This window comes from Barbus barbus (assembly GCF_936440315.1).
Source record: "Barbus barbus genome assembly, chromosome: 16".
Lineage (NCBI taxonomy): Eukaryota > Metazoa > Chordata > Actinopteri > Cypriniformes > Cyprinidae > Barbus > Barbus barbus.
Genome location: NC_136744.1, coordinates 1,066,889 through 1,092,080, shown reverse-complemented (window position 1 = coordinate 1,092,080; position 25,192 = coordinate 1,066,889). Strand labels below are relative to the sequence as shown.

The window sequence follows — 25,192 nt, the reverse complement described above, 5'->3', positions numbered from 1 at the left end:
AAAATGGCAAATTTAAATTATATAATTTTCATTTTCATTTTGCACTAAATGTTGCACATGTAAATATGAAAATGTACATTTAAATACAGAAATACATTGCCATTTTACATATTGCATTGCCATTTTGCATATTAAACGTGGGGGTTTTGTGCCACAAATCAGAGGTGCGTTTCTCAAATCCATTGTTAGCTAACTATGGTCGTTATTTCCACTGAACTCTATGTGTAACGACAGAACTTGCGACCATAGTTGCTTTTTGGAAATGCACCCCTGGTCAGATCAGTAAAAATTGCCATAACTTTCCTGGGTATATATTTTTGTAATAAAAATAAGCTTCTCCTCAGCCTACATTTTGCGTCTTTGCTATTATATTCCAATATCATTATGCCTCAATTAGCTAGATATAAATTAAGAGTTGTTGTTTTATATAGATGCTCACTGTTGTGTTTAATATTTATTATTAAAAAAAAGTATGACTTACTTATTATTAAAATAACATTCTGTTCTGTAAATGCATTGTCTGCTGGTTTATTTAGCTACTTTTCAGCACATTAAGTATGCCACTTAATACTTTAACCCCCGGTTTCTTGTTTCACAGACAAGGCTTAAGCCTAGTCCTAGACTAAAATGTAAATCTGAGCTATTTCAGCTGAAAGAAACTTGCACTGACTGATCTTAAAACATGCAGGCAGACAATGGTATGATGTAAGCAACACAGCTACAACAAACAAAACTGATAATGGGTGTGTTAGATTTATAGTGTGTGAATAATCAAGCTTTGACAATAAACAGTCATATTGGCGGCACCGAGGGGCCCCCAAATAAAATTCTGCTTAGGGCCCCATAAAGGCTTGGGCCGGCCCTGGTGTCACGCCACTTCTGTTACAGTAACATAACTGAATATAAAACTGTAGCTATATACTCTGTTACCTTTTTTTGTGCATCAAATATTTTGTGGCTCCACGTGAATTTTATTCGGTGGGAAAGGGGCCGAAATGGCTCTTTTGACGTTGAAAGTTGCAGACCCCTGTCTTAAACAGTCCATTAGGAGGGTAAGAAACTTGCGTTTTGGACCACCAGTGTCAACTGCATCTTCAGTTCAATTGCTGTAAAGAGAAAAAAACAGTCATTTACATCCATTTACATACAAAAGTAATCGTAGACCATTAAAAGTAATTTAAAGCAGTTAATTTAATATTAAATTTATCTTTTGAGGTAACTCAACAAGCTTACTTGTAGCACTTTTGTTGGTCACGCACATGTTCTTGGATGTTTGTTCTGATTAGGGCTGTCAACGTTAACGCATGCGATTAATCTAAAAATCTTAATCATCATTTGATAAGGTTTGACCCCAACTTCTTGCCGTCATCGCAGCGCAGAAGGTATCTATTATTCATTGGTAATGTATCATTGCTTGCGTCCCAATATGCACACTATCCATCCTAAATTCTATGTGATATTAGTAATTTTCAATACTATTTAGGCAGATAGGGTGGATAATATGCACATTGAGATGCAGCGATTGTGTGATTATTATAAGGTGCCGGGCTAGACAAAAGTGACGCAAATGCAGAGAGAGAGAGAAAGAGAGAGAGAGAGAAAGAGAGAGACAGTGCGCGAGAGATACGTATACTCATATGTGATAAGGGTACAGCAAACCAGTGTTGCCAGGGTCGCGGTTTCCCCCACAGCTGGGCTATTTTGAAAATACAGTCGCGGGAAAAATTACAGAGCCGTGGGTTGCAATTTTTTGGGGGCTACTTTTATAATCCAAACATGTGATCGCAAAAGGAAGTTATTACAAACACTCGATGGTGGTTTAAAGTGAGTTCTGAGTAAAAGTGTACTGTTAATCTCATAAATTGTTTTATGTAGCATGATGCTAATGTTAGCTCTAATGCACCTGCAGAACAGGTCCAATTCTTCTTCATAATGCATTCTATCATATTACTTCGTGTTAGGTCGCAAGAAAATGTTTTGTTGTATTTATTTAGAAATACTTTTGATAATAGTTGGGTAGATGTATACTGGGATTGAAGCGATCGTGGCTTGATAAACGTTTTATTGCCAGTATAAAGGCTAATAATGGCTGGAAAAAAAAAAAAGAATAATAAGGATTATGTCTCATACCTAGTGGAGGTGTGAAAGGTTTTGTTTCCTTTAACTAGTTTGTCATGCATTTCTTTATTTCAACAGATTTACAGGTAAATCCTAGTATTTTAAATTTGCAATTAATCATGATTAATCACAGTCTGTAACAGAACTGTTTGTTTAGTTTCCTTTTAGTCCTTATTTGGTTCTTCCTGTTTTAGTTCGTGTGCTAGTTTTGTTAATTAATGATCCCCATCACCTGTGTTTAATTAATTACCTTGTTTCCTCGTTTGTTCCTCTCCCTTTATAAGTCCTCAGTTCTGCCTTTATGTTTGTCGGATCTTGAGTTTACATAGTGCCATATGTGTGTTGAAGCGGTTTATTAAATATTACTCTTTTGTTTGTACTTTTGTTGGACGCCTTATTTCTACTACAACCACAGTACCGTAACAGAAGATCCGACCGCGACAGAAAGCCAGACGAACGCCGGAGACCACTAACATCATGTATCCAGCGGAAGTCGCGCTGTACGGGCTGCGGCAGGGCGGCCTGAGGTTGGCGCGATATGTGGAGGTTTTCCTCAAGCTTGCCAACCGGGTGAGCTGGCACGACGCAGCTCTGGGTGCGCGTTTCCTGCTGGGGTTGAATGACGAGGTTATCCGCTGTGAGCTTCCCACAGGTGATTTTTCCTTGGTCGAACTTATTAACCTAGTCTTCTTCCTCAATGGACTCGACGAAGAAGTCGAGGAGATTCCCCAAACTCGTCATTCCGCTCCAGCAGGAACGCACAGCGTCTCCCCAGCTCATTCCTCGCCGGGATCCTCCACATACCTCGCCAACGGCTCCTCCCGCCTGCCCAACCCTATAGTTTCGCCACCCGCGGCGAGGAGGATGCCGCCGAAAAGGGCGATGAATGTTACGCCAGCAGCGGTGAAAAGGGTTCCGCCGCCCACGCCTCAGATTCAGGACAGGGGGCTAATGGATGAGGCTCTTCCCCCGGAGTTCTCGGCTCCCGTTCTTTCTCCAATGTCTTCTCATCAGTGCCCTCCAGTGCCTGCTCCTCGCAAGCGCACTCTAGTGCCAGCTCCTCGCCAGTGCCTTCCATTGCCTGCTCCTCGTCTGCGCCCACCAATTCCTGCACCTTGCAAGAGCCCACCTGAGTTCCCGCTGGTCCCGTCCAGCCCACCTGAGTTCCCGCTGGTCCCGTCCAGCCCACCTGAGTTCCCGCTGGTCCCGTCCAGCCCCGCGCCTCCCGTGCGCCCTCTAATGTCTGCGCTACAAGAGCGCCCCTTTGAATCCGCGCTGCAAGAGCGCCCCCAAGTGTCCGTGCTGCAAGAGCGCCCTCCTGCGTCTCTGCTGGTCCCGTCCAGCTCTCCTTCGTCTCCGCTGGTTCTATCCAGCTTCGCGCCTCCCAGGCGCCCTCAAGTGTCCGCGCTGCAAGAGTGCCCTCAAGTGTCTGCGCTACAAGAGCGCCCTCCTGCGTCTAAGCTGGTCCCGTCCAGCCCTCCTTCGTCTCCGCTGGTTCCGCCCAGCTCCGCGCCTCCAGAGCGCCCTCAAGTGCCCGCTCCTCCAGAGCGCCCCCAAGAGCCCTCTCCTCCAATATGGCCGCCTGAGGGGAACGTTCCCAAAGAAATTTTGGGGGGGGGCCATATAGCCTCAGTTTGTGTGGCCAGGCCAAAGGCCAATGCCACAAAGGACCCCGATCCGCCAAGGTCGCCCAAGGACCCCGATCCGCCAAGGCCGCCCAAGGCCCCCGATCCACCATGGACTCCCGAGTCTCCAGATCTGCCATGGCCTCCCGAATCTCCAGTCCTGCCATGGCCTCCTAAGGCTCCGGATCCACCATGGACTCCCGAGTCTCCAGATCCGCCATGGCCTCCCGAATCTCCAGTCCTGCCATGGCCTCCCAAGGCTCCTGATCCGTCCTGGAGGCTTCCCTATCCTATCCTGGTCCTGCTCCAGCCTCCAGGACGCCCGCCCCCCCTCCCCGATGTTACTGTTACGGTGCGGGACGCACCTTCCGGGAGGGGGGCGATATCTGTAACAGAACTGTTTGTTTAGTTTCCTTTTAGTCCTTATTTGGTTCTTCCTGTTTTAGTTTGTGTGCTAGTTTTGTTAATTAATGATCCCCATCACCTGTGTTTAATTAATTACCTTGTTTCCTCGTTTGTTCCTCTCCCTTTATAAGTCCTCAGTTCTGCCTTTATGTTTGTCGGATCTTGAGTTTACATAGTGCCATATGTGTGTTGAAGCGGTTTATTAAATATTACTCTTTTGTTTGTACTTTTGTAGGACGCCTTATTTCTACTACAACCACAGTACCGTAACACAGTCCATTACTGTGATTAATGCAATTAAAAATTTTAATCAATTGACAGCACTAGTTCTGATTTTTCCTGCTTCCTAGATTTGTCAGAAATATAACAAATATTAAAATTATTTAAAGATCTGTATGAGTTTTTTAATGTAACCCCCCCCCCCCCCCATAACTGATATAAATAACATAAAACATAATACATTTTTTATTTGTTTTAACAAACTAAGGTTGTAACATAAAAGGTATGAACATAAATGATGAAATTAAGTTCTTAGGCAGAGAGTGATCAGGGTGTCTGAAAAACAACAATTATACATTAATTTGGACAACTATTAAGCTCCAAAGAATGTCCTGTTAACTTTGTTAGCAATAGCTGTCTAATGTGCTTCCTGCCTTTAGTGATCTTTCTTCATCTGGACTATCCCATATCTGCATAGAGAACACAAAGCAGGAGTTAAAATGAGTTACAATTAAATGTTATATTTATATTTGGAGACATACAATTAACCTGTTAACCTTCACCCCCATTTGTGGCCTCGCAGGTGAAAATAACCTACCTAAATTAAAATGGTAACAGTTTGTGACAAAGTGTGCTTACACAAACAAATTAGGTATCTTTGGAAAGAAGAGACTCTGGGCTTTACTATCTATCATCCAGGGTTGATAATGCTCAAAAAGATAAAAAGTTATAGGCACTGACGTGCCTTGAAAAATATTTTTCCACACTGAATGTTTTTTTATTTCATATACAAATACATGAAATAAGTTCTGGAGCAATCCAGAAAAGTAATGGATCGAAAGCCATGTGTCTCATAAGTTCATATTTCAAATTTGAAGAAGATACCATGAAAAATGAGATTCCTGCAATATTTTTTCAGAAACTATTTATAGTCCCCCCACCCCCCTGTTTGAGGAAAAATAACCACCAAATGGATTGCAGAATTATACAAGCTATTTTAGTCATTATACATGTTCCTGCATAGTTTTTCAATTATAAAATAATAGACAGATTTATTTGAGCACTAAAAAATACAAAAATAATTATTTGAGTAATAAAAAAGGAAAAAAAATAGAAAAAAAATGCTTTGTCTATAGTATGTATACTGAAGTATTCTTCGTTATTCGTTATTACAATGATAAATATCACTGCCAGACGTGAAGTGATATTGCCAGACATGGTCATAGAGTCAGTAAACACACGCTGATGTGCTTCCATTCAGATGATGATCATACAGATGGGCCATATAATCAATAATAGCTGATCAATGAATCACAATGATAGCCGTCATAGAGTCGGTAATAAACACGCTGATGTGCGTCCATACATATTATAATCATGCAGACACGGTCACATTCCCCACACAATACACACACACACATATAAAAAATGTAGAAGAAAAAAAAATGTATCCACAGTTTTTTATGGATAAAGCAGATCGCTAAGTTACGCCCCGCTCAGATGACAGCGTGCGTGTCACAGTGTGCGTCAGAGCTGGCAGGAGGGAGCGCCAAATTCAAATAATCTATATTCCGCTTTTCTGAGACTTTTTTTTTCCGTAGACGGTCTCATTATATTTGTAAAACCGTATGCTGCAACATCGTTTTGTTTTTTTACCACCAAGACGCTGTTTTTGAGCGTAATTTATTCCATATGAAACGTAAGAAATGAAATGTAAACAAAGGAATATTCATCCTTATTACAACGTTACTGTTTCGCTGGACTAAAAGTGCTCGCTGGGATGTTGTTCTGTGGACCCTTACCTCTCTAACTAAACTGGGATTTCAGCAGTGGACGCGTTTGTGGCTCGTTATTACAATGATAAAGGTACGTACTGCTTTTTTATTCTGCGTGTTTGGATGTGTACTGCTTACACAAATGTGTAATATTGCTCATTCCTTATAAGCTTTCCATCGAAAAACAGCGATCTGTCGTCGATGCTTGAGGCTTAGACCCTCAGAATGATATATAGTTTGTCAAGATTACCTTTGTCCCGTTTCATTTATTCTATTAGAAAACAATGACACATGCAAACAAAGAGCGTTCAGTGCGAGGTCGCTTAAATATGCGTCCCTCCCCCTCATGGGCTTTAGAACACCAGCATGTCTTTTCATAATTACAATGTAAAACTACACATGAAAACATAGCTGCGGGAACGTATTGTAAGCAGGGGGTGCTGAGAAATAAAACTGGTCATGTGACGAGAGTGATGCGAGACACTAAGATCCAAAATCGTTTTGTTAATAATAGTTTCATTACTTTCTTTAATATAAGTGAGTTTGATAGACTGTGTTTTCATAAAAAAAAAAACAATTAAAAAAAAAAAAAAACAATGAACCTGTCACGAATCCGGTCCATGAACTTCCGTTCACTCACCACCAGAGGTCACCCGCTCACCACTTGGACTCTTGCACTACACCGCTGTTGCACTTCACCATTGGACTACAATTCCCATCATCCATTGCACTGACGACACATACAGCTGTCACCAATCTCACATTGCTCTGATTACACAGCTGATCACACAATCACACACGCTTTATAAGCCTTGGACTTGCTCTCTGTCATTGCCGAGTATCGTGTAGCGTTTATCACTCTCCTAGCGATAGCTACTCTATGGAGCCCATGTAGTTCTTATAGCCTTGCCTATCTTGCCTTGCCTTGCCTTGCATTGTCTTGCCTTGTCTTGTGTTTTCTAGTGTTTTGATATCTGCCCGTGTTTCCTGGATTAACCCTTTGCCTTGCCGTTCGGACTCTGTTTGCTCCTCGTTTGGATTATTGCTTGTGTACCTGGATTATAATAATAAGACAAACTAAGCATTCGTTTGAAGTAAGGGGAAATCCAAAAACCTTTTATTTATTTGTTACAACGTGGGTATGTCTTATTCGTTCTGTTATTAAAAGTTTGTGTTTAATATAAGCTACTTTTTCATTGTAGTATTGCTGATGTTGTGTGTGGGATTTTTTTTTTTCCATTAAGAGTGATACTGAATCAACCTTAAGCATTAATTTTGTTCCAAGAATAGGAAAGATCTAACGTTAAAGATCAAAATAAGCACTGCAGATGCGAGATTGGTTGCTGCTGAGGTAAATAGACGCTCTCCATCTTTCTCTGCTGTATCTTTGCAATGGCTGTAGAAATGGTCATTAATTCTTGATTTGGCTACGGCAGAGACATGTTACAGGTAATAATATATTATCAAAAAGTCATGACAAAAACAACTTCCTCAGTCAGTTTAAGTTTAAACAACTTTTAAGATCATTTTGATTCAACTTAATTCACGTTTTACTGCTGCTTATTGTCATTGTAGGCTTAGCCTGCCTTTTTCTATTAATTTTAATGAATATACAAATTAATAAAATTATTATTTTTTTCTTAGAAAATTAACACCGCACCCCCAGCCTTCCCATTTTTTCTTGGGTTACACGCCAGGGGGTGCTGCAGCACCCTCAGCACCCCTACTTCCCACTGTAATGCATGAAAAGAATAAATAAAAATGTCACAAATTGAACATTAAAAGAGGCTTATGGGTGTGTGACTAATTTATAAAATATTTATAAAAACTGATTAAAAGATAATCATGATTGTGAAACTAGTTAGTATCTACAATTCCTCAATTCAGCACTGCACTAAATTCCATAGGAAACAGACATTCAAGACAAGGGTACTGTAATTATGAAATGGAAGTTGCAATAGTCTTCATCCCTACTGTGATGTATAAAAGATGCCTTCACAGTTTTTATCCTTCTTAGAGTCATGTTTTTTCTTTGTAAATAAGGATTTCCTCTCCTTCTCCTTTAATGCCCTGTACTTCTTGAAGCAATCCACTGAACTTTTCTCTGTTGTTCCTGCTTCAAAAACATTGTCATGGAAATCGCTCACATTATCTCTACAGTTCACCAAGCAAATCAATACAGTAACGTTAACAGCCTCGCTATGTAACTTACCTGCACAGGTGCTGGGCTCATTTCCTTCAGGAACCTTGTCTGAGAGAAATTTTACGCTTTTCCCACATGTGCTGCAAAAAGAAGGGCGGCTTTGGAGCGTAGCCCCACAAAATGGACAATACATTGCGAACTGAAATAAAGTGAAGGAGGAAGCAGTGTTAAAACTATCAAAACAGGTTCAGACCACACGGCAGAGCTCATGACATGCGCACAATTACCCATTTCTGCAGACCAACTGCCTTCTAGCGGTTGGGAGCATTTCCATTGTGTTGTGAGCTTATGTTTCCTTTTTTAATTGCGTTATGTTGTGCACTACTAGGCCACCGTAAATAACACTGTTAAAATACATGTAATACATATAATGTAATACAAAATAAACAATTTACATTACAAATGGCTGCAAAGGGCACCAAAGGCCTGGTAATTGCAGTTTTTATACTTACAGGACGATCAAATCCTTGTTTAATATAGACCAAATATTTAATTGAAATATTCACTTCATTTTGAATTTTTGGCCACATTTTTGTGATAGAAATACTACAGCCTCTTTAAATTCTTCAGCAAAAACATGAGGACATCACAACCCTTACAAAATGAACTATGGTTATCGTAGTAAAACTGCTTAATTTTATTTTGTGTGATTTCTGAATGCTCGAGAACATAAAATCAATCAGACAACTGTATTAATAAAATCGGTTAACTGTCTAGATGTTACAGGGCTGACGAGACGTGAGACATGCGGATCCATGTGCAAAGCTTTATTAAAAAACATGGTCAGAAAACAGGCAGGGTCAGAAATCGGCAAACAGGTATGGCAAGGGCAAGACAGAGCAATCCGTGGAGCAAGCGTGGGTCGATGATCGGCGAACAGTATCCAAAGGGGCAAGGCAGAGAGATAATCCAGAGACGAGAGCAATAATCCAAATGGGGAGCGAACACAGTCCAAACGGCAAGGCAAAGGGGTAAATCCAGGAAACACGGACAGGGTCAGACACGGCAAGATAAACAAGGCAAGACAAGACTATAACAATGGCGTTGTAAAGTTGCTATCTCTAGATAAGTGATAAACGCTAACAATACTCGGCTCAGAGCAAGAGCAAGTCCCAGGCTTATATGGTGTGGTGGTGATTGGAAAATGGTGATCAGGTGTGGGCGAAATAGTGAACAGCTGTGAATGTCGTCAGTGCAAAGGATTATGGGAAATTGAGTCCAATGTGTTGTGAGTGAAAAAGTCATAGTGGTGAACGGGTGACCTCTAGTGGTGGTTAATCGGGAGAGCATGGACCAGATTCGTGACACTAGAGCTACAATTGTAATTTATAAATATTTATAAATATAAATTTATATACTTTTATATTTTATTAAAGTTCTATTTTGACCCTTTATAGTAGTTTTTTTTTTTTGAGGGAGGGAGGGAGGGGCCACAACAATACTGTTCTGATTAGGGCACCCATTTGGCCAGCAGAGGCCCTACTTATTACATCCAACAGCAAAACAGGAGACACTCTTGTCTACACTTGCTCCAGCATTGAGATGATGGACTGATGACAGCTCACTCAGGGCGGGTCTAAGGTAAAACACCAGTGTCAATCAACAATGGTGGTAGGGGCCTGCCAAAACTACATCTCATTTCAAGAATCTGTGAACAGCTTGATCTGAGAAAGAGCTTATTTATGAGGATTAAAAAAAGCACTTGGTGGATTTTTGTCATTATAGGCTGCTTGTGTACACATATTGCCAACATAATAATAATCTTATGAACTGTGCTATTTTGGGACACCATAAATATGAACTAAAATGTGCTTTTAACCTACTATTTCTCTATTTATTTATTAAATTATTTAGTTGCCATTGTAGTACACTTGAACCCATCTTTCATACACTAGTGGGTTCAAGTGGTATCTATTTTTTATTTTTTTAATACAGAGATAGTATTTTAAAAGCACATTTTAGTTCATGGGTAACACTTTATAATAATGTTCAGTTATAAGACATTTATGAGTGATTAGTTAATGATGAACTAATCATTTACAAAAAATTCATAAGCGATTAATAAGTGATATGCTAAAAATGTGTGTATGTGTTGTTAATTAATTTACAAGTCATTTACAAGTAATTAGCTAATGATGAACTAATCATTTACAAAACATGACTATGGGTTCATAGATGATTAATAAGTGTTATGTTAATATTTTAAACTATATTTTGTAGATTGTTATAAATCATTCACAAGTGATTAGATGATGATGAACTAATCATTTACAAAACATGACTATACATTCACAAATGATTAAGTAATATGCTAACGATTTAAAAATCTGTCATAAGTTATCTAAAAAATAGCATCATGAAATAAACAAACAGATCCTTAATCGTTAATAGTTACTAGTTATATATATTTACACACACACAACTGGAAACCATAAAGTTTGTAAAAAATTTACAAGTGATGAGTAGTTTATACTTTAGATTAGGGGATGCAGAAAGCTTTGTAAATGTCTTGTATATACCTACAGATCATTTATAAAAGTTAAGAAAGATCTACAAATGATGTGTAACACATTTACAACTGATTAGTAGTTTACACTTTAGATTAGGAGATGCAGAAAGCTTTGTAAATTATTTATAATGTTTATTGAGATAATAGTCCAATGTTGACATTTCAATGATTTGTAAGTGATTAACGTCAGATTAAATATGGAGTAAGTTTAGAACCACTTTTTCCAGAACTTTCAGCAAAAAGGGTAACTTAGAAATGGGTTTATATAGTTATGAAGTTCAGAAGAATCTAGGTTTGTTTTTTTGCGCAAAGGGTGAAGCACGGCAAGTTTAAAGTAGAATGGGACAGTGCTGCAGGGAGGCATTTATAATGGAAAGTACAGTAGGTAAAACAACATCCAATACCTGCTTAAATAGGGTAGCAGGTATAGTATCGAGAGAACAAATGGTTAATTTCATATTGGAAATCACAGCCGACAAATCAGAGTGAGATACAGTATAGTCTGAAAAGCAGACAGACTAGAATAACTAATCTGTAAATTATAACAATTTTGGAAAGAAGGATGATAGAATCTGGGACCTAATACCAAAAATATTTTTTTATGAAAAAGCTGCAAAACTTTGCACACAGATGTGTACTTGCAACTAAACTGGATGCAGTTGGATGATTCAGCACAGAGTTTAAAGTGGAAAATAGAGACTTCGGGCAATGGGAATTTTTTGCAATCAAACTGGAAAAATAGTTGGCCCTTTGCAAAGAGACAGCTTCCTGATATTGATCCAGACTAGTTTGCAAAAGTTGATAAGAAATTTGCAGTTTGTCCCGTTTCCATTTTCTTTCTGCCCTTCTACATTCTTTCCTTAAAGCTCTAACATCTTCATTGAGCCAGGGCTGTTTATTTAGTTTGGTTTTCTTAACTTTGAGAGGGACATTTAATACTTCTGTAAAAGAAGAATTAAAATGAATAACCATATCCTCAACATCCAAGCCTTGTTATGCCAAAATAATACTTCCAGCTGCAGAAGGTAAAATAAAATCTTTAAAATGCGTAGCGGTAGATTAATTTAATGGGCGAGCAAGGAAAGTAGATGTCTGGTAAACAGAGCTGCAACAAAAAAATCTCACCGTCAAACACAACTGGCCAATGATTAGACAAACCAGCATCTCTTATGTTGATGTCTTTGATGGGGAAGCCTGATGATAAAACAAGATCAAGCGTGTGTGTAGCTTATGTGTGGGACCGGATAATTATTGCTTAAAAGTGGGGTATGTATGTTTTCAAAAACGCTTTAGAAAACTGAATCAGGCCCAGTACCAAAACAAACTTGTAGCCAATCAGCAGTAAGGGGCGTGCCTACTCATGATCCGGCGGAGAGAGCACTCAGGGCACATGACGGACATTGCCGAGCGACAACAGAAAGATAGAGAAGGCAGATAAAAAAACAAAAGAGGAAAACATTTGCGGAACAAAAGAAGATGCACTGTGTGTACACCGGGCGCCGTGCTGCACCGCAACAGCTGAAGTCTGTCTACACTGGACGTGGCAAAGCAACCGTTGAAAATCATTTGAAATTTGTGTCAATTTGTCATAAATACAACGCGGCATCAGTTTACTGTCAGGGATTTGTCATGCCATGCCGCACCTAGTGTAGACAGCATCACTGATTATAATGAGTTCTATAGTATTTTGTTGCGCCGCTCGCGTCCGGTGTAGACACAGTGTTACGATAAGACAAGAAGAAAGACCCGTGTAAATATCGGATCCGCTTTCCAGCGCTGGAGAGAACTCAAGGAGTGGGAAGGCCTGTCATCAGACACCGAGGTTGCTTTGTTTCTTCTCGATAGGTGAGTAACATTGGTTTTGCTTTGTTTCACAGAACTAATCGTTGCCAGGGTTGTGTAGGTACTGTGTGGGGCGGAGCTATCAAAATTGGAGCGAGACCCTTTTGGGGTAGGGGTGTGTTTGCTTTGGTGATTTCAAATATTAACATTGGCTAAAAGAAATCACTTACCCCACCTTTAAGGTTAAAAGAGTCGATAAGCTGTACAAACTCTTTTACAAGAGGCTTTGAAGGACAGCACAGATGTATACTGAAATCAAAGGTAACACTTTATTTCAATAGTCCACTTTAGACATTCTACTAACAGTGAGTAACTTTGCAACTACATGTCAACTAGCAGTCATTAGAGTATTAGTAGACTGTCTGCTTAATATCTTCTAATACTTTATTTTGATGGATCCACAACATACAACATACTGACTATGAGAAACTTTGCGAGTATGTCTTAGAGTTAGTAGACATGTAGTTGAAAATGAATGAGAATTAGCTGAAATCTAGTTGACATGTAGTTACAAAGTTACTTTTAGTCAGTAGAATGTCTAAAGTGGACTATCGAAATAAAGTGTAACCAAATCAAATTATGTGGTATCAATAATGGTTCTCTTCCGAATGTTTGGACAGATTCATTTAATATCACCACTGATTTAATTGCAGGTTTGTTGCTTTGTATAAAATGCTTCATTACATGATGATGTTGACTGTCAGGCAGGTTGTTTCTCAGCAGTAGCAAATATCTAATGCTACTACATGAATGATACAGGGCCACTGTGGACAGACAAGCATAAAGCATGTGCCTAGAATACCTATGCATATGTCCAGTCCTAACGGTCTGACCAGAAAAGAAAGAGCAGTTCACCATAAAGCCACAAGAAGACTGTCTCGTCCTTAGATTTCTCTGACCAGTGTTCTATTTTACTCTCAAAAGCATGGCATATTTCAGGCACTTAATATGACACTAACACTCTTGGCCATGATTTACATTACTGTTTTTTTGTTTTTTTAAATCTCAGCATATAAATCTACTTGTCATGTGTGCCTGAAATGTAAAAAACAAACAAAAAATGTACTTGCGTGCTATGGCATGACACATTAATTACCCTAAATAATTATCAACATTTTAGCATAAGATAGATAAAAGATATTCTCTCCCAGACATTGTACATTTCAATCCAAAACCGTGAATTTGCTGGTTTTTAATAATAATTTTATTAAAAACTGCATTAAAATATATGATCAGTTGACAAAAATACAAGCATTTTTATATATACAAATACAAAAATTACATTATATGAATTTAAACTGACAAGAAAAAAAAAACAGTCTGTTAGAATAGTTAGGAGAAACCACACAACATGAGCTTCTGAAATATTGCCATTTTTCTTTAAATGTAGTTGTATTCTCTGTAACTCATTAACATATTTTTCTTGTGCAGACAGTTAGCTATAAGCTTTCCATGTGAAGATATTATTGTTAATTTCTATAATTTTTTCATACTCTTGTGTTCAGCATGTAAAATATAAATAGTCTATAACTGAAACCATTTATGCAAAAACTGTAAGCAAGTATTTTCTCTTATACCTCCGTGGATGTGCACGTCAGAAAATCTGTAACTCTGTGAAGTCCATCACATGTTAATCCAAAATCACCGAACACACATCCACTGTCATATTTACCCTTTCCACATTGTATTTTGTTTAAATTGCAAAAAATCTAATCTGGAAACATGCTGCCATCCTCTAAGCTTTTCATCCAGAAAGTAAGGCTTCTAACTACAGTATGCTAAATTTATAACACTGTATGTCTAACTGTGTGGTAATGCACTTACTCCTTGGATTTTTGTGATATTCCACAATTTCCATCGGTAGGCCTGGTTCAGTTACGTGGCTGGGAGTTGAACTCATTGCAGATGTTGTGAATAATCTTTGGTACATATTTGTAGAGGTTGTCAAACTCATCCACGAAGAAAGAGTGGTCTCTGTCGGGGTCGGTGGCGATGTATTCCAGCTCGTCCTGTGCTGCCCACGCTATACCAATGGAGTATGCGATCACACCTGGTGCATGAGATACAGGAGAGTACAATTCTTCAAAAATGCAGGCAGTGCTGGTCTGGAAGTCAGCTTCCTTTACATTCATAGACACTGTAAATACATCCTCTGAAATACTTTTATAATTCAGCAACACTTTTCTAGGCCCAGAATTTTCTAGCTACAGCCTTCACTGTGAATTCTGATGTTTAATGTGATTTACACATGTTTCTGGATCTACATCTCTGACTGATCCTGGAACAACATTCCTATAAAGCAGTCACTGACTACATTTACATGGACATCAGTAATCTGATTATTTACTTATTTCTTATTAAGACAATATTATGATTAAAGTGTTTACATGAGTTGCTTTTAGAATGTTCCATTCATGTTCCCATTTTACATGTTATAGTACATAGATCGATTAATGGCACACGTCATTATGTCCCATGCAACGCCATCTGACGTTCCCTCCAGAATTTCAAGCTCCAACATATAGTTCATCTTCGTAATGATGCAATATTCAGGTTTGAGTGTTTCATTTTTAATTTTATGAAAGTTTCAAGTGCAGTTAATTATCTCTCATGCTATACGTGCAAACAGATGACGGCATTGTTGAAGGCAGGCTCTTTTATTTGCCGTGTGTACACCCTGTCGCAAAATGCAGCGAAAAGCCCTACACGACGATAATAGTGTGATTAAGGTGTGTACATGTCTTTACTGCACTTCGATAATGCAACTAAAATAGGAATACGCCACATGTTCGATTTGTGTTTACTTTTGTGTTTAGCCGGATAAAAAAAAAGGTAATCAAAAATCTCTGTTTGGTAGATTCTTAGTCGTGTTAAAATCAGATTTGTTATCCATGTAAAAGTACTGACTGACTGTTCCAGAAACAACCACGGGTGCAGACCCAGGGACCTACTGCGTTCCGCTGCACTCACCTTTACGATGTACCGCCAGCGCCGGGGCCCGGACGTCATCGTAGGAGCGTCCGTCTGTGATGACAATCATGATCTTGCGCTTGTTGGGTTTGGATTTGCTGAACAGTTGATCTGCAGCAAATGTGATGGCAGCTCCCGTGCTGGTACCTCCGCTCCAGTAGTTTATACGCTTGATAGCATTCAGCAGATCAGCTTTGTTGTTGTATTGCCCGAAGGCGAACTCAAGCCTCTGTTCATACGTGTATTGTACGATTCCTACACGCGTATCCGTGTCTGAAATCTCAAATTCCTGCGTCACGTTTGCGACAAACTGGAGCACGGTGCGGAAGTTTCCGGTTCCCACGCTGCTGGAGCCGTCAATGACAAAAGCAATGTCGTTGGCGTTAAGGCAGGTCTTACTGCACACCAGGCGGTCTGTGTCGCACACGCGCTTCACCAGAGGCTGTACTGCTTTGCGCAAAGCAAACCAGCTCGTGATAGGGAACGAGAAGAAGCCATTGGTTCTGCACACAGCCTACACACCAAAACAAGAAATAAAGTTCCCTCTGTGTCTGGTATGTCTCAAACTGTACCTTTAATCAATATTAATACCTTGTCAACAAAGTTGGTCTCCATCACGTTGTGTTTTTCATTCTCATCTGGGCCCTCGATGGTGACAAAGAAGATGTTGATGCCTGACTCTCTGGCCAGACGTGAGGCCTCCTCCACTTTGTCAGTGGGCCAGCCGTCCACCAGGACCACAGCCACATTAGGCGCCCCACCTCGGTTCCCATTAGCATCACTGAAGAAATGCTTGTTGATGTAGGAGAGGGCCTTTCCTTAAAGGGCCACAGAGCCAGAATCAGTACAAAACATCAGTACAGTTCCATCGGCCTTCCTCCCTGTGAACACGCTCTGCCGTTTTTCAATTGCAGCACTGTTTCGGGTCCAGTCTCTGCCCTGAAATGCTTTCCTTAAATGCTTCCAGGACTTCAGGAACAGGCAAGAGTGCAGCACGCTACTGCTGAAAACTATCACTGCAGCAGTTACTAAAACTGCCAAACCTCTCTTTATCTTTGTTTCCACCACTTGTAATTGATTGCTCAAATTTTCATACTTATACAAATGCTACATTAAATGGACCTAAAAAAGTACTGGGGAATGTAGGCACACCTAAAAGCTTCTGAATGTTGGTGCATGAAGGTTGTTAAAATTTTTGCCCAGATTTCTGCTCCATTGTCTGGACGAGTTTCACTTGTTGTCTGGACATTTTCACTCGTCTGGACGAGTCAGTGCTGATATTTGGAGCCAATCTGCAGATTTTGGTCAGTCGAAGTTGACTGATTTCAGGTAAAATTACGTAGTATATGATAGATAATGATTGTTTAGTGTCATTTTTAGTTCTTTCCTCTCTAAACATTTATAAAGTTTGTGTATGATGTATGATGCCTAGTGTTTTAAAAAGTCATGTAGTATCTTGCTTTTAGATCAAGTGTCTGTATCTCTGTGTTTCAAATGCAGCAGGAGAGTTTCTCTTTACTAACTTTCAATTTTCACTATCATTTATGCTTAATGTATTTTAATTAGCCAGTATTTTAATGATTTTTAGTGGATGCATGCATCTCCCCTACATTTACAACAACCAAATGTTTATATTTTCAACACTAGATCAATTGTTTTAACATTCTAGATTAAGCAGTAAAATGTGTAAAAAGGTGTATCATGTTTCTATACAATACATGACACTTGCTTTGATATTTTGCTATCTAAAATTCATATATTGCGCATGACTTTAGTGCCCAAATAGTTTTTCAGAGTCCAAACAAGCGTAAATCATATACAGAAAATGAAGGGCTATGGTCCTGATTAAACATCATCCAACCAGATTCATCAAAGCAGATAATGTTGTGTCCTCAGGCTATCTTTAACTTTACAGCTCTGCCAGAGAGGGCTGCTGCTTTTTTACAGGATTCCACTGTTATATTAAAGTGAAACGCTATCTATAACACAAACCATACAACCATTGTGAAAAACTAATCTCTAGGTTGGATAAACCTCAGGCATTTGGTCAGCTTACACAAAACCACCACAGAGTGGCACCAGCCCTGTAATTTAGCCACAGTTCCCAGCTCAGATTTAGATCTTATTTGAAACAGGGTGTGCAAACAGGGTGAAATTCAGTGAAACCATGTGATGACTTCTGCTCTTTGGCCTTCAGGGTTATTCACTCACCTACATTGGACAGACCGCCCTTCTGGACTATTTTGCTGATGGCCGGCTTCAGGTCCTTGGAGCTGGAGAACTGTTTTAGACTGAATTCTGTGGCTGGATCATCCCTGGATCAGAAATGAAATGTTGATACGTTATATCAGCATGATCTACCTGTGTATACGTATGTTTTAGTGCATTGGGTACACACTAAATTGCACATTATCAATGTAATTACAGCACTGACCTTAGAGATGTACAAATCAGCCCCTTAGATCATTAGGTTCACTGAATAATATATTATACGTTAATTAAACCTTGCAATAAGTTCCTTAAAATCAATAGTGTACAATCTTCGAAGGATTCATACACATTTATGCATACGTGAAAATCTTGTGTAAATGTGTTTTCATTTTAGACACTGTCAGTATATTGATACTGTATGTTTCAGTGGCTATCCAAGTGAGTGAACATTTATGCATGCTAAAACCTCATTTTACTTGTGAATATCTACCAATACTAATTATATTATGTTTTATGTGATAGTCCCTCACTTATTCTTATTAATACTTCAAGTATTTGAGTGTTTTCTGGGACAGGGACACATTATTACCCATATTGAATGATGCCCATCATGGGTCCAGCTACACCCACGTTAATGACCTGAGAAACCTCCACAAGGAAGTCTTTCTGGATCATAAAACGGCGTTTCCCAATGCTCCAGCTGCCATCCATGAGGAATGCAATATCAACTTTACAGTCTACAAAGACAAGATGAGAATAAAATGAGAGTCATGAAAGGAAGTGAATAACAGTCTCACAATCAGTGACAGTTTTGAAGGAGCATGAAGGAATTGTACTTGAATCTCCTTGAGACATGAGTTCAGGAACTCTGGCTGTTAAGTCGTGTCCTCGTGCCCTGAAACCTGGGAGATGAGAGGACAATTACATTTTAGGAAAATCGTGAACCTTATCTATAGTACTTAAATTAACTATTTGTATGGCTATATTATCAAGTCCAAATTTAAAATTAAATAATTTGCCTATTTAGATCATAGGAGACATCTTGAAGCGCTGCTTTTTGATTAAGAACCTTGCGAAGTAATCCCAGAAGGTGCTCTTTGGTTGAGTTTGAAACAACTATTATAAAAAAGAAGAATCCAAGGCACTTCTTCTGGTATTACTATATAATAAAAAATAAAAGAATAAAATGGAAGAAAGGCTGCAAGGCCCTGGTACTGGATTTTGCTGATCAAGTTGCTTAATTTTTGATTGCAAAACATGTAATAAATATGTAATAAAGCAACCCAGGCCCATTAGAAAAATCCTTTATGCAAAATTATATTTTGCTGCTTTTTACAAGTTTGGCATGTTCAGTGAAATATCCAGTGAGTGGAACAAAAAAAACATGTCAGTTTTATCTGACACAGACAAATGACAAATGACCAGAGGTTGAAAGTAATGAACTACAGTTACTCGCGTTACTGTAATTGAGTAGCTTTTTTGTGTACTTCTACTTTTTAAAGTAATTTTTAAAATCTGTAATTTTACTTTTACTTAAGTATATTTTGTTTGAAGTATTCTCTACATTTTAAAACACATTAATTACTTAGTAAAAAATAATAATAAATTGCTCCCTGGAAACTACTGCAGTATATAATGGACAGGAGAACAAACTGGCGCTAAAAATCACAAGAAAGATGCAGATGGACAAGACAAGTGTTAATGATGCAGACCCAACTGAAAACCAAACCCCGTTGTATTCAGCTGAAATTGAACTCGAACGAAATGAAGTGAACCCCTGGCCATGTTTATGCTCTATTATGCAGTGTAAGCTGTTTTTGCCTAGGGAGACCAAACTAGGGCTTATAAAATCTCGACATCACACCTTCGCAAGCATGTAGAGGTAAAGTAAATGTTTGCATCATTGCATTGGTGGTTAAAATGAAGCTTTGGCAGTTTAGCAAAAGGTTTTGCACAAATTAGCCAAAAAGACAGTGGTGCAGGGTGTGCGATATCATATGCGACAATATCGTAATTGTTGTTTTAACGATGTGCGATTTGATATTATCAGTATTTAGCCAAAACCCCCCCAAAAAAACACTCCTACCGTGTGTAAATTCTAGTAGATTAGACTAGTGCACACACGCATTTAGAGTGCATTCTTTCACTGCGTGATTCAGTCTGTTAAAATGCATTTAAAATGATCACAAAATTGAAGATATAGGGGCAGAAAATGTATATTTATATAATTTCATATAGTAAATCAATATCAGACGAAGAGTGCTGTTTTTCTCCAAAAATCAGCATGATTACATATAGATTTTTTTTTTTTTACACCAGTTCAATAAACGAGAAATTAATTAAGAGACTTGCGTTTTAGACACCATATTGCCTGTTTTTGTTCTATTTCGACAACAAAAATAATCCCAAACACAGCCACAGCACTGTTTTGCGTCTCTGAGCAACATGATGGTGTTTTGTTCCTGAATGAATCAACTGTTTAAATGATTCCGTTCAGTCGCAATGACTCACTTATTAACAGTGACTTGATGGCATCTACTGGCGGTTTTCATTTCGCATTTAAAGTATCTTTTGATTTTTTTAAATATAATTTCAAATAAGTATTCAACATTTTATGTCTTATATATCAAAACATTATTTCTGCATTTGTAACTGCAGGTTAAATACATTCATGTCCTGCATTAAACAGTGTGTAAATGCATCTAAATGCCACTTCAGATGAAGCTTCTGTGTTTCCTCTGCACTGCAAAGATGAATTTTGTTGATACTTATTTAATTTGCCTGGTAACAGCCCAAATGTCTTATTATTCTAAATAACTGATTCCTTTAATTAAAAACAACTAATTTGAGATTTATAGGCCTATCCCAGTGATGTCAAACTCAGTTCCTGGAGAGCTGCAGCCCTGCCGAGTTTAGTTCCAACCCTGCTCCAACACACATACCATGTAGTTTTCAAATAACCCTAAATGATTAGACCTAAATGATTAGTATAGATGTAACCCTAATTAAAACATCTGATCCAGCTAGATGTGTTTAATTAGGGTTATATATACTGTGTAGGGCTGTGGTCCTCCAGGAACTGAGTTTGACACTCTAGGTCTATCCCATTTTGCATCCCTCCCACTGTTAAAGTAATTTTTACTCTGAGTAAATTTTAATTGAGCTACTTTTTACTTGAGTAGATTTTTAGAGTGGTACTTTTTCTTGTACTTAAGTACAATTTATTTAAGGTAATCGTACGTTTACTTGAGTAAAATATTTTCGTATTCTTTCCACCTCTGCAAATTACACAGTATTGTGCAAAGATCCACATGAAAATAAGCCTTTATTAACTCTTTCCTGGCCATTTACATAATTTCCAGCTTTCTGTGCTTTCACCATTTTATGGTAGGAGGCGCTATTACACATTTTCTAAAAGAGTGCTAAAAATCTGGACCAAACACGGGTGAAGAAGAATCAGAAGAAAAGTTTTGTTATTTTACTGCTACTAGTGTTCATTTTGACGGGAAAATGCGGTGAATTATATTTATAGATATGTTTTGGAGAACATGCAAAAAATAAATTTTTCAAATGAACCCATGAGGCAAAAAAACAAACAAAAAATCTACTTAGATGTCTCACCTGACTCGAACGGGTTTGACCCAGCAAGCAACTCTGTGACAGTAATCAAAAACTAATTAATATACATCACGCGATAATTAAAAAAAAAAAAAATAAATCAAATAATTTAAAAATCCTGTATTCAGTCATAGTTCCTTAAGCAGGACTATATAACAATATTGTGCACTTTGAGAAAACTTTGCGCTGTAATATACAAATGTGGTTGTGCCTTTGACATACCTCTAGTGTGGCTGGTCTCAGATGGAGGCTTGTGTTCTTCTGGCGCAGGAGCTGAAAACAGAAAACACGCACACATGAATCAGGCCTCCAGTTTCACAAAGACACAGTGGCTCACAGTGTTGGTGACCCCTTCTCACTACAGTTACACAACCAGTAACATACTCACTAGAGCTGTGCACACAACTCCGATTTCACAGCCATGACGACTGATGCTTTGAATAAATATGCAGTAAAGCTTGGGGACTGGCAACGTTTCTTCTCATTAATACAGGCATGATTTGTATTATAGCATTTACTATGAGTACATATACTCTTTTGGTACATGCTGCATTATACCAATGCATGTATTATTAGCAATGATGTAACATACATAATCGAACTTATTTAAAAAAGCTATCTAGCTAAATGTTTATGAAAGGAAATTTGGACTAGGCAGGGACAGGGACATTTTTTACTAGATAACTCAAATATTAACTGACCCTGGATTTCTGACCCTTTGGTACAAACCAGAGTCCAGCAGCATTATCAGCATGACTGAGGCTCCCAACAAAGACTCTTTTGAATCCAGACACGGGGACAGACGTTGTAGTTATATGGAGTGTTTGGTCCCATTAAGACCCATTAGACCAGACCATCTTGACCATGTTGGGAGACCAGCTTAAACCAGCTAAGACCAGCGAAGCAGCTTGGGCAAGTTTACAATGTTATTTCATTTGGAAATCCTTGCAGAGAGCCATGTTCATATGGAACATGTGTTATAACACATGTATAACATACTCATTGCATAGACGTTTTGGTATACATGTGTTATTCCAAAATAAAATGAGAATACTTACAATACTGTCCAAAGTTATACAGCTGGTACTCATACTCTGTGTTATCAGGCCTTGGGTCAAAAGCTGCAGAATAGAAGCAGCATTTGCAGGAACAGTTAGTTCAGCATTGTGCATTATGGAAAATATACCCATAATGCCCATAAAAAAAAAAAGCCAAACAATCAAAATGAGTACAAAACCTGTAGTTTACCACCTATTCTGTGACATGAATGATGAAGTTAAAGTCATATAGCTCCAGCAGAAATGCATGCTGCTCTGAATGTTTTTGATAGCATATGGGTCGCACATTGGCATGGACTTTTAAAACTAACTTGAAAGCTAGTGGCATGGCCTATTTAAACCACGTGAAGGAAGTCAACGCAGTGTTAAAACGAGTAGCAGATATGGTAGGAATCTGTGTACACTGATATGATGCTATGGTGATATCAAAAACAGACCTGAGCTGTAGATGCATACCGTGAAGGCATAATTCAGATTTATGTGTGTGTGTGTGTGTGTGTGTGTGTTTTTTTTACATATATTCTCCTCTGGCACAACCGTAGACGTATAACATCAGTGTATGAAATCCTTACCTGCGGGGTCACCAGTACTCATCCTGCTCCATTTAGAGCCTGTGTTTGGCACAGACTGGCTACTATCTGAACACAGAAAGTGATGGTAGGGCCTCATGTCAGATTTTGATTAGCATGAATTATGAAATGTTTATGAATATTCCGTTGGAATTTAAACGGATATTTAATCTAAGTTTATGTCTTTTTTATTGCTCACTTATGGAGGGTTATGTTATTGAACTGGATGATGAGACCTGCATAATGATTATGATACCTGTTGGTCTTCTGGTGCCAGAGAACCAATCAGGTCGTGTGTATGCAGGGTGCGGCCAATCTCTTCTTGCAAATGCTAGATAGGGAGATTGAAAAACTATTTACAATACATTACTTCAAGACATCAAATGGAATTTTAGATGTTTATGTAGCAAGGAAATATATTATATTAATCTGTAAATCAAGTTTAGAGGTTTAGAGATCATTTACTGTCCGATTCAAGAAAAACAATGTGTTCTGTCATGTCAACTATGATGCCAACTCCAGTCAGACAGTTCTGATAAAATAATCACTTTCTATATCACACAAGCATTAATGACATTAGCCATTTTATTTATATTCGTATTTTGCTATCTGCTAATTTCATCTAATTAGAATAAAGGTAATGTTTTAAATCTAGATCAAAACGTTTTTCTTTTCTTTTTTAATATTACTGCAGGTTTTTTACACATAAAAAGTGACAAAAAAATGTTGAGGTATGGTCTGAAGACAGCAGGTATTTTATGTGAGAGATCAGTCAAATAAGGAGTAATAAATAAGGAATTGGTATATGTGTGTTAAAAACATTCTCATGTTCTTCTTTGATAATCAACCAGTTAGTTCTGGTTCTCAAATTAGATTGGTTTAACAACTCAAAACACACTGATATTTAGTCCAGCAGCACTGGGACTTTTCACTGTCAATCTGTGCATTAGTCAGGGGATTTTACAATGATTCTTTCTGCAGGTGAGTGAGTCAATGAATCATTCACTTAACCGATTTGTTCAAAAACATGGAATTATTCAGAAATAAACACCGTAACTGTATGTAGTGTCCTCTTGCATTATCAACACGCTATTTTCCTGTTTTCCTTGTATTGTATAAAGAGCTTTATAAATAAAGGTGACTTGACTTGACGTGATTTGTTGCTTAGAGACACAACTGTCCATTCAGCTTTGACTTTGTTTGAAAAGATTGGTTTAATTGGCAGTGAAGCATAATAAGAGAAATTAAGCAATATTGTGTCTAGAAACAATTTAAACCATGTCCTGTTTATTGAACTGTTGTATAAAAGCATTGTATATTTTGTGTCTGAGATATGTTTCAAGAATCTGTTAGGAGCCCAAGAGCCTCATTCATGCCTTAAAGGGGTCATGAACATCATGAACTATGCGTACTGTTTTCTGAGGTCCACTAATAGTGTTATCAAGATTTTTACATAAAAAAAAATCATAATGTAGAAGCAATAGGCTATTTTTTTATTTTTTTTTATTTTTTTGCCCTGCTTTGACCCCCTCATCAGATCACTTTGTTTGAATAGGTGTGGTGGATTGTAGACTCGGAAGTAAACACCCACTGCTGTGATTGGCTAATAGATGTGTATGTGTGACAGTGTACATCCTTCACAGATGGATGCATAAATACTCAGTACATATTATACGATCTGTAATAACAGACAAAGCTATAGTGATCACATAATGAAAACAGTCACTCACACTTGTGTGTTGCGACATTACTGTCAGATCCAATATAATCGGCACAGCATTGTCTTTTAATTTCAGTCTTTCTGAAAATTCTGCGTTGAATTGTGCCTTGTTTGTAAATGAAGTGAACAAAAGACCAAGTTAATACTGACATGGTCTGGCATTTCATTAAAAATAAAGTTCATCAGATAAAGTTTATCAGTTGGATTCTGCATAGACCTGCGTTTGCTGCTCTTCTCCTTTACTTACTACGTGGGTGGGGCTAAAAGGCAGCGATGCAGAATCGGTGGGCGGGGCTAAACAGGCAGCGATGCAGAATCGGTGGGCGGGGCTAAACAGGCAGCAATGTAGA

At 38.4% G+C, this 25,192-nt stretch overlaps 1 protein-coding gene across 6 annotated transcripts in view; it reads right to left on the bottom strand.

Moving 5' to 3' along the window:
• Positions 1 to 13,854: 13,854 nt before the first annotated feature.
• LOC306882750 (vitrin-like) overlaps positions 13,855 to 25,192 on the bottom strand; it is a 35,200-nt gene continuing 23,862 nt past the window's right edge. For 4 of the 6 annotated variants that reach the window (XM_079437607.1, XM_079437609.1, XM_079437610.1 and 1 more), the window contains 11 exons: positions 23,379 to 23,453; positions 23,126 to 23,191; positions 22,554 to 22,616; positions 21,718 to 21,768; positions 21,499 to 21,531; positions 18,714 to 18,779; positions 18,467 to 18,614; positions 17,878 to 17,981; positions 16,258 to 16,484; positions 15,667 to 16,180; positions 13,875 to 14,746 (listed from right to left, as the gene is read on the bottom strand). In XM_079437607.1, coding sequence (XP_079293733.1) covers positions 14,568 to 14,746; positions 15,667 to 16,180; positions 16,258 to 16,484; positions 17,878 to 17,981; positions 18,467 to 18,614; positions 18,714 to 18,779; positions 21,499 to 21,531; positions 21,718 to 21,768; positions 22,554 to 22,616; positions 23,126 to 23,191; positions 23,379 to 23,453 — 1,526 coding nt within the window. In that variant the 3' untranslated portion in view covers positions 13,875 to 14,567. Of the gene's footprint in view, positions 14,747 to 15,666; positions 16,181 to 16,257; positions 16,485 to 17,877; positions 17,982 to 18,466; positions 18,615 to 18,713; positions 18,780 to 21,498; positions 21,532 to 21,717; positions 21,769 to 22,553; positions 22,617 to 23,125; positions 23,192 to 23,378; positions 23,454 to 25,192 lie in introns of all 6 variants that reach the window. The other 2 variants (XM_079437612.1, XM_079437611.1) reach the window with 2 other exon arrangements.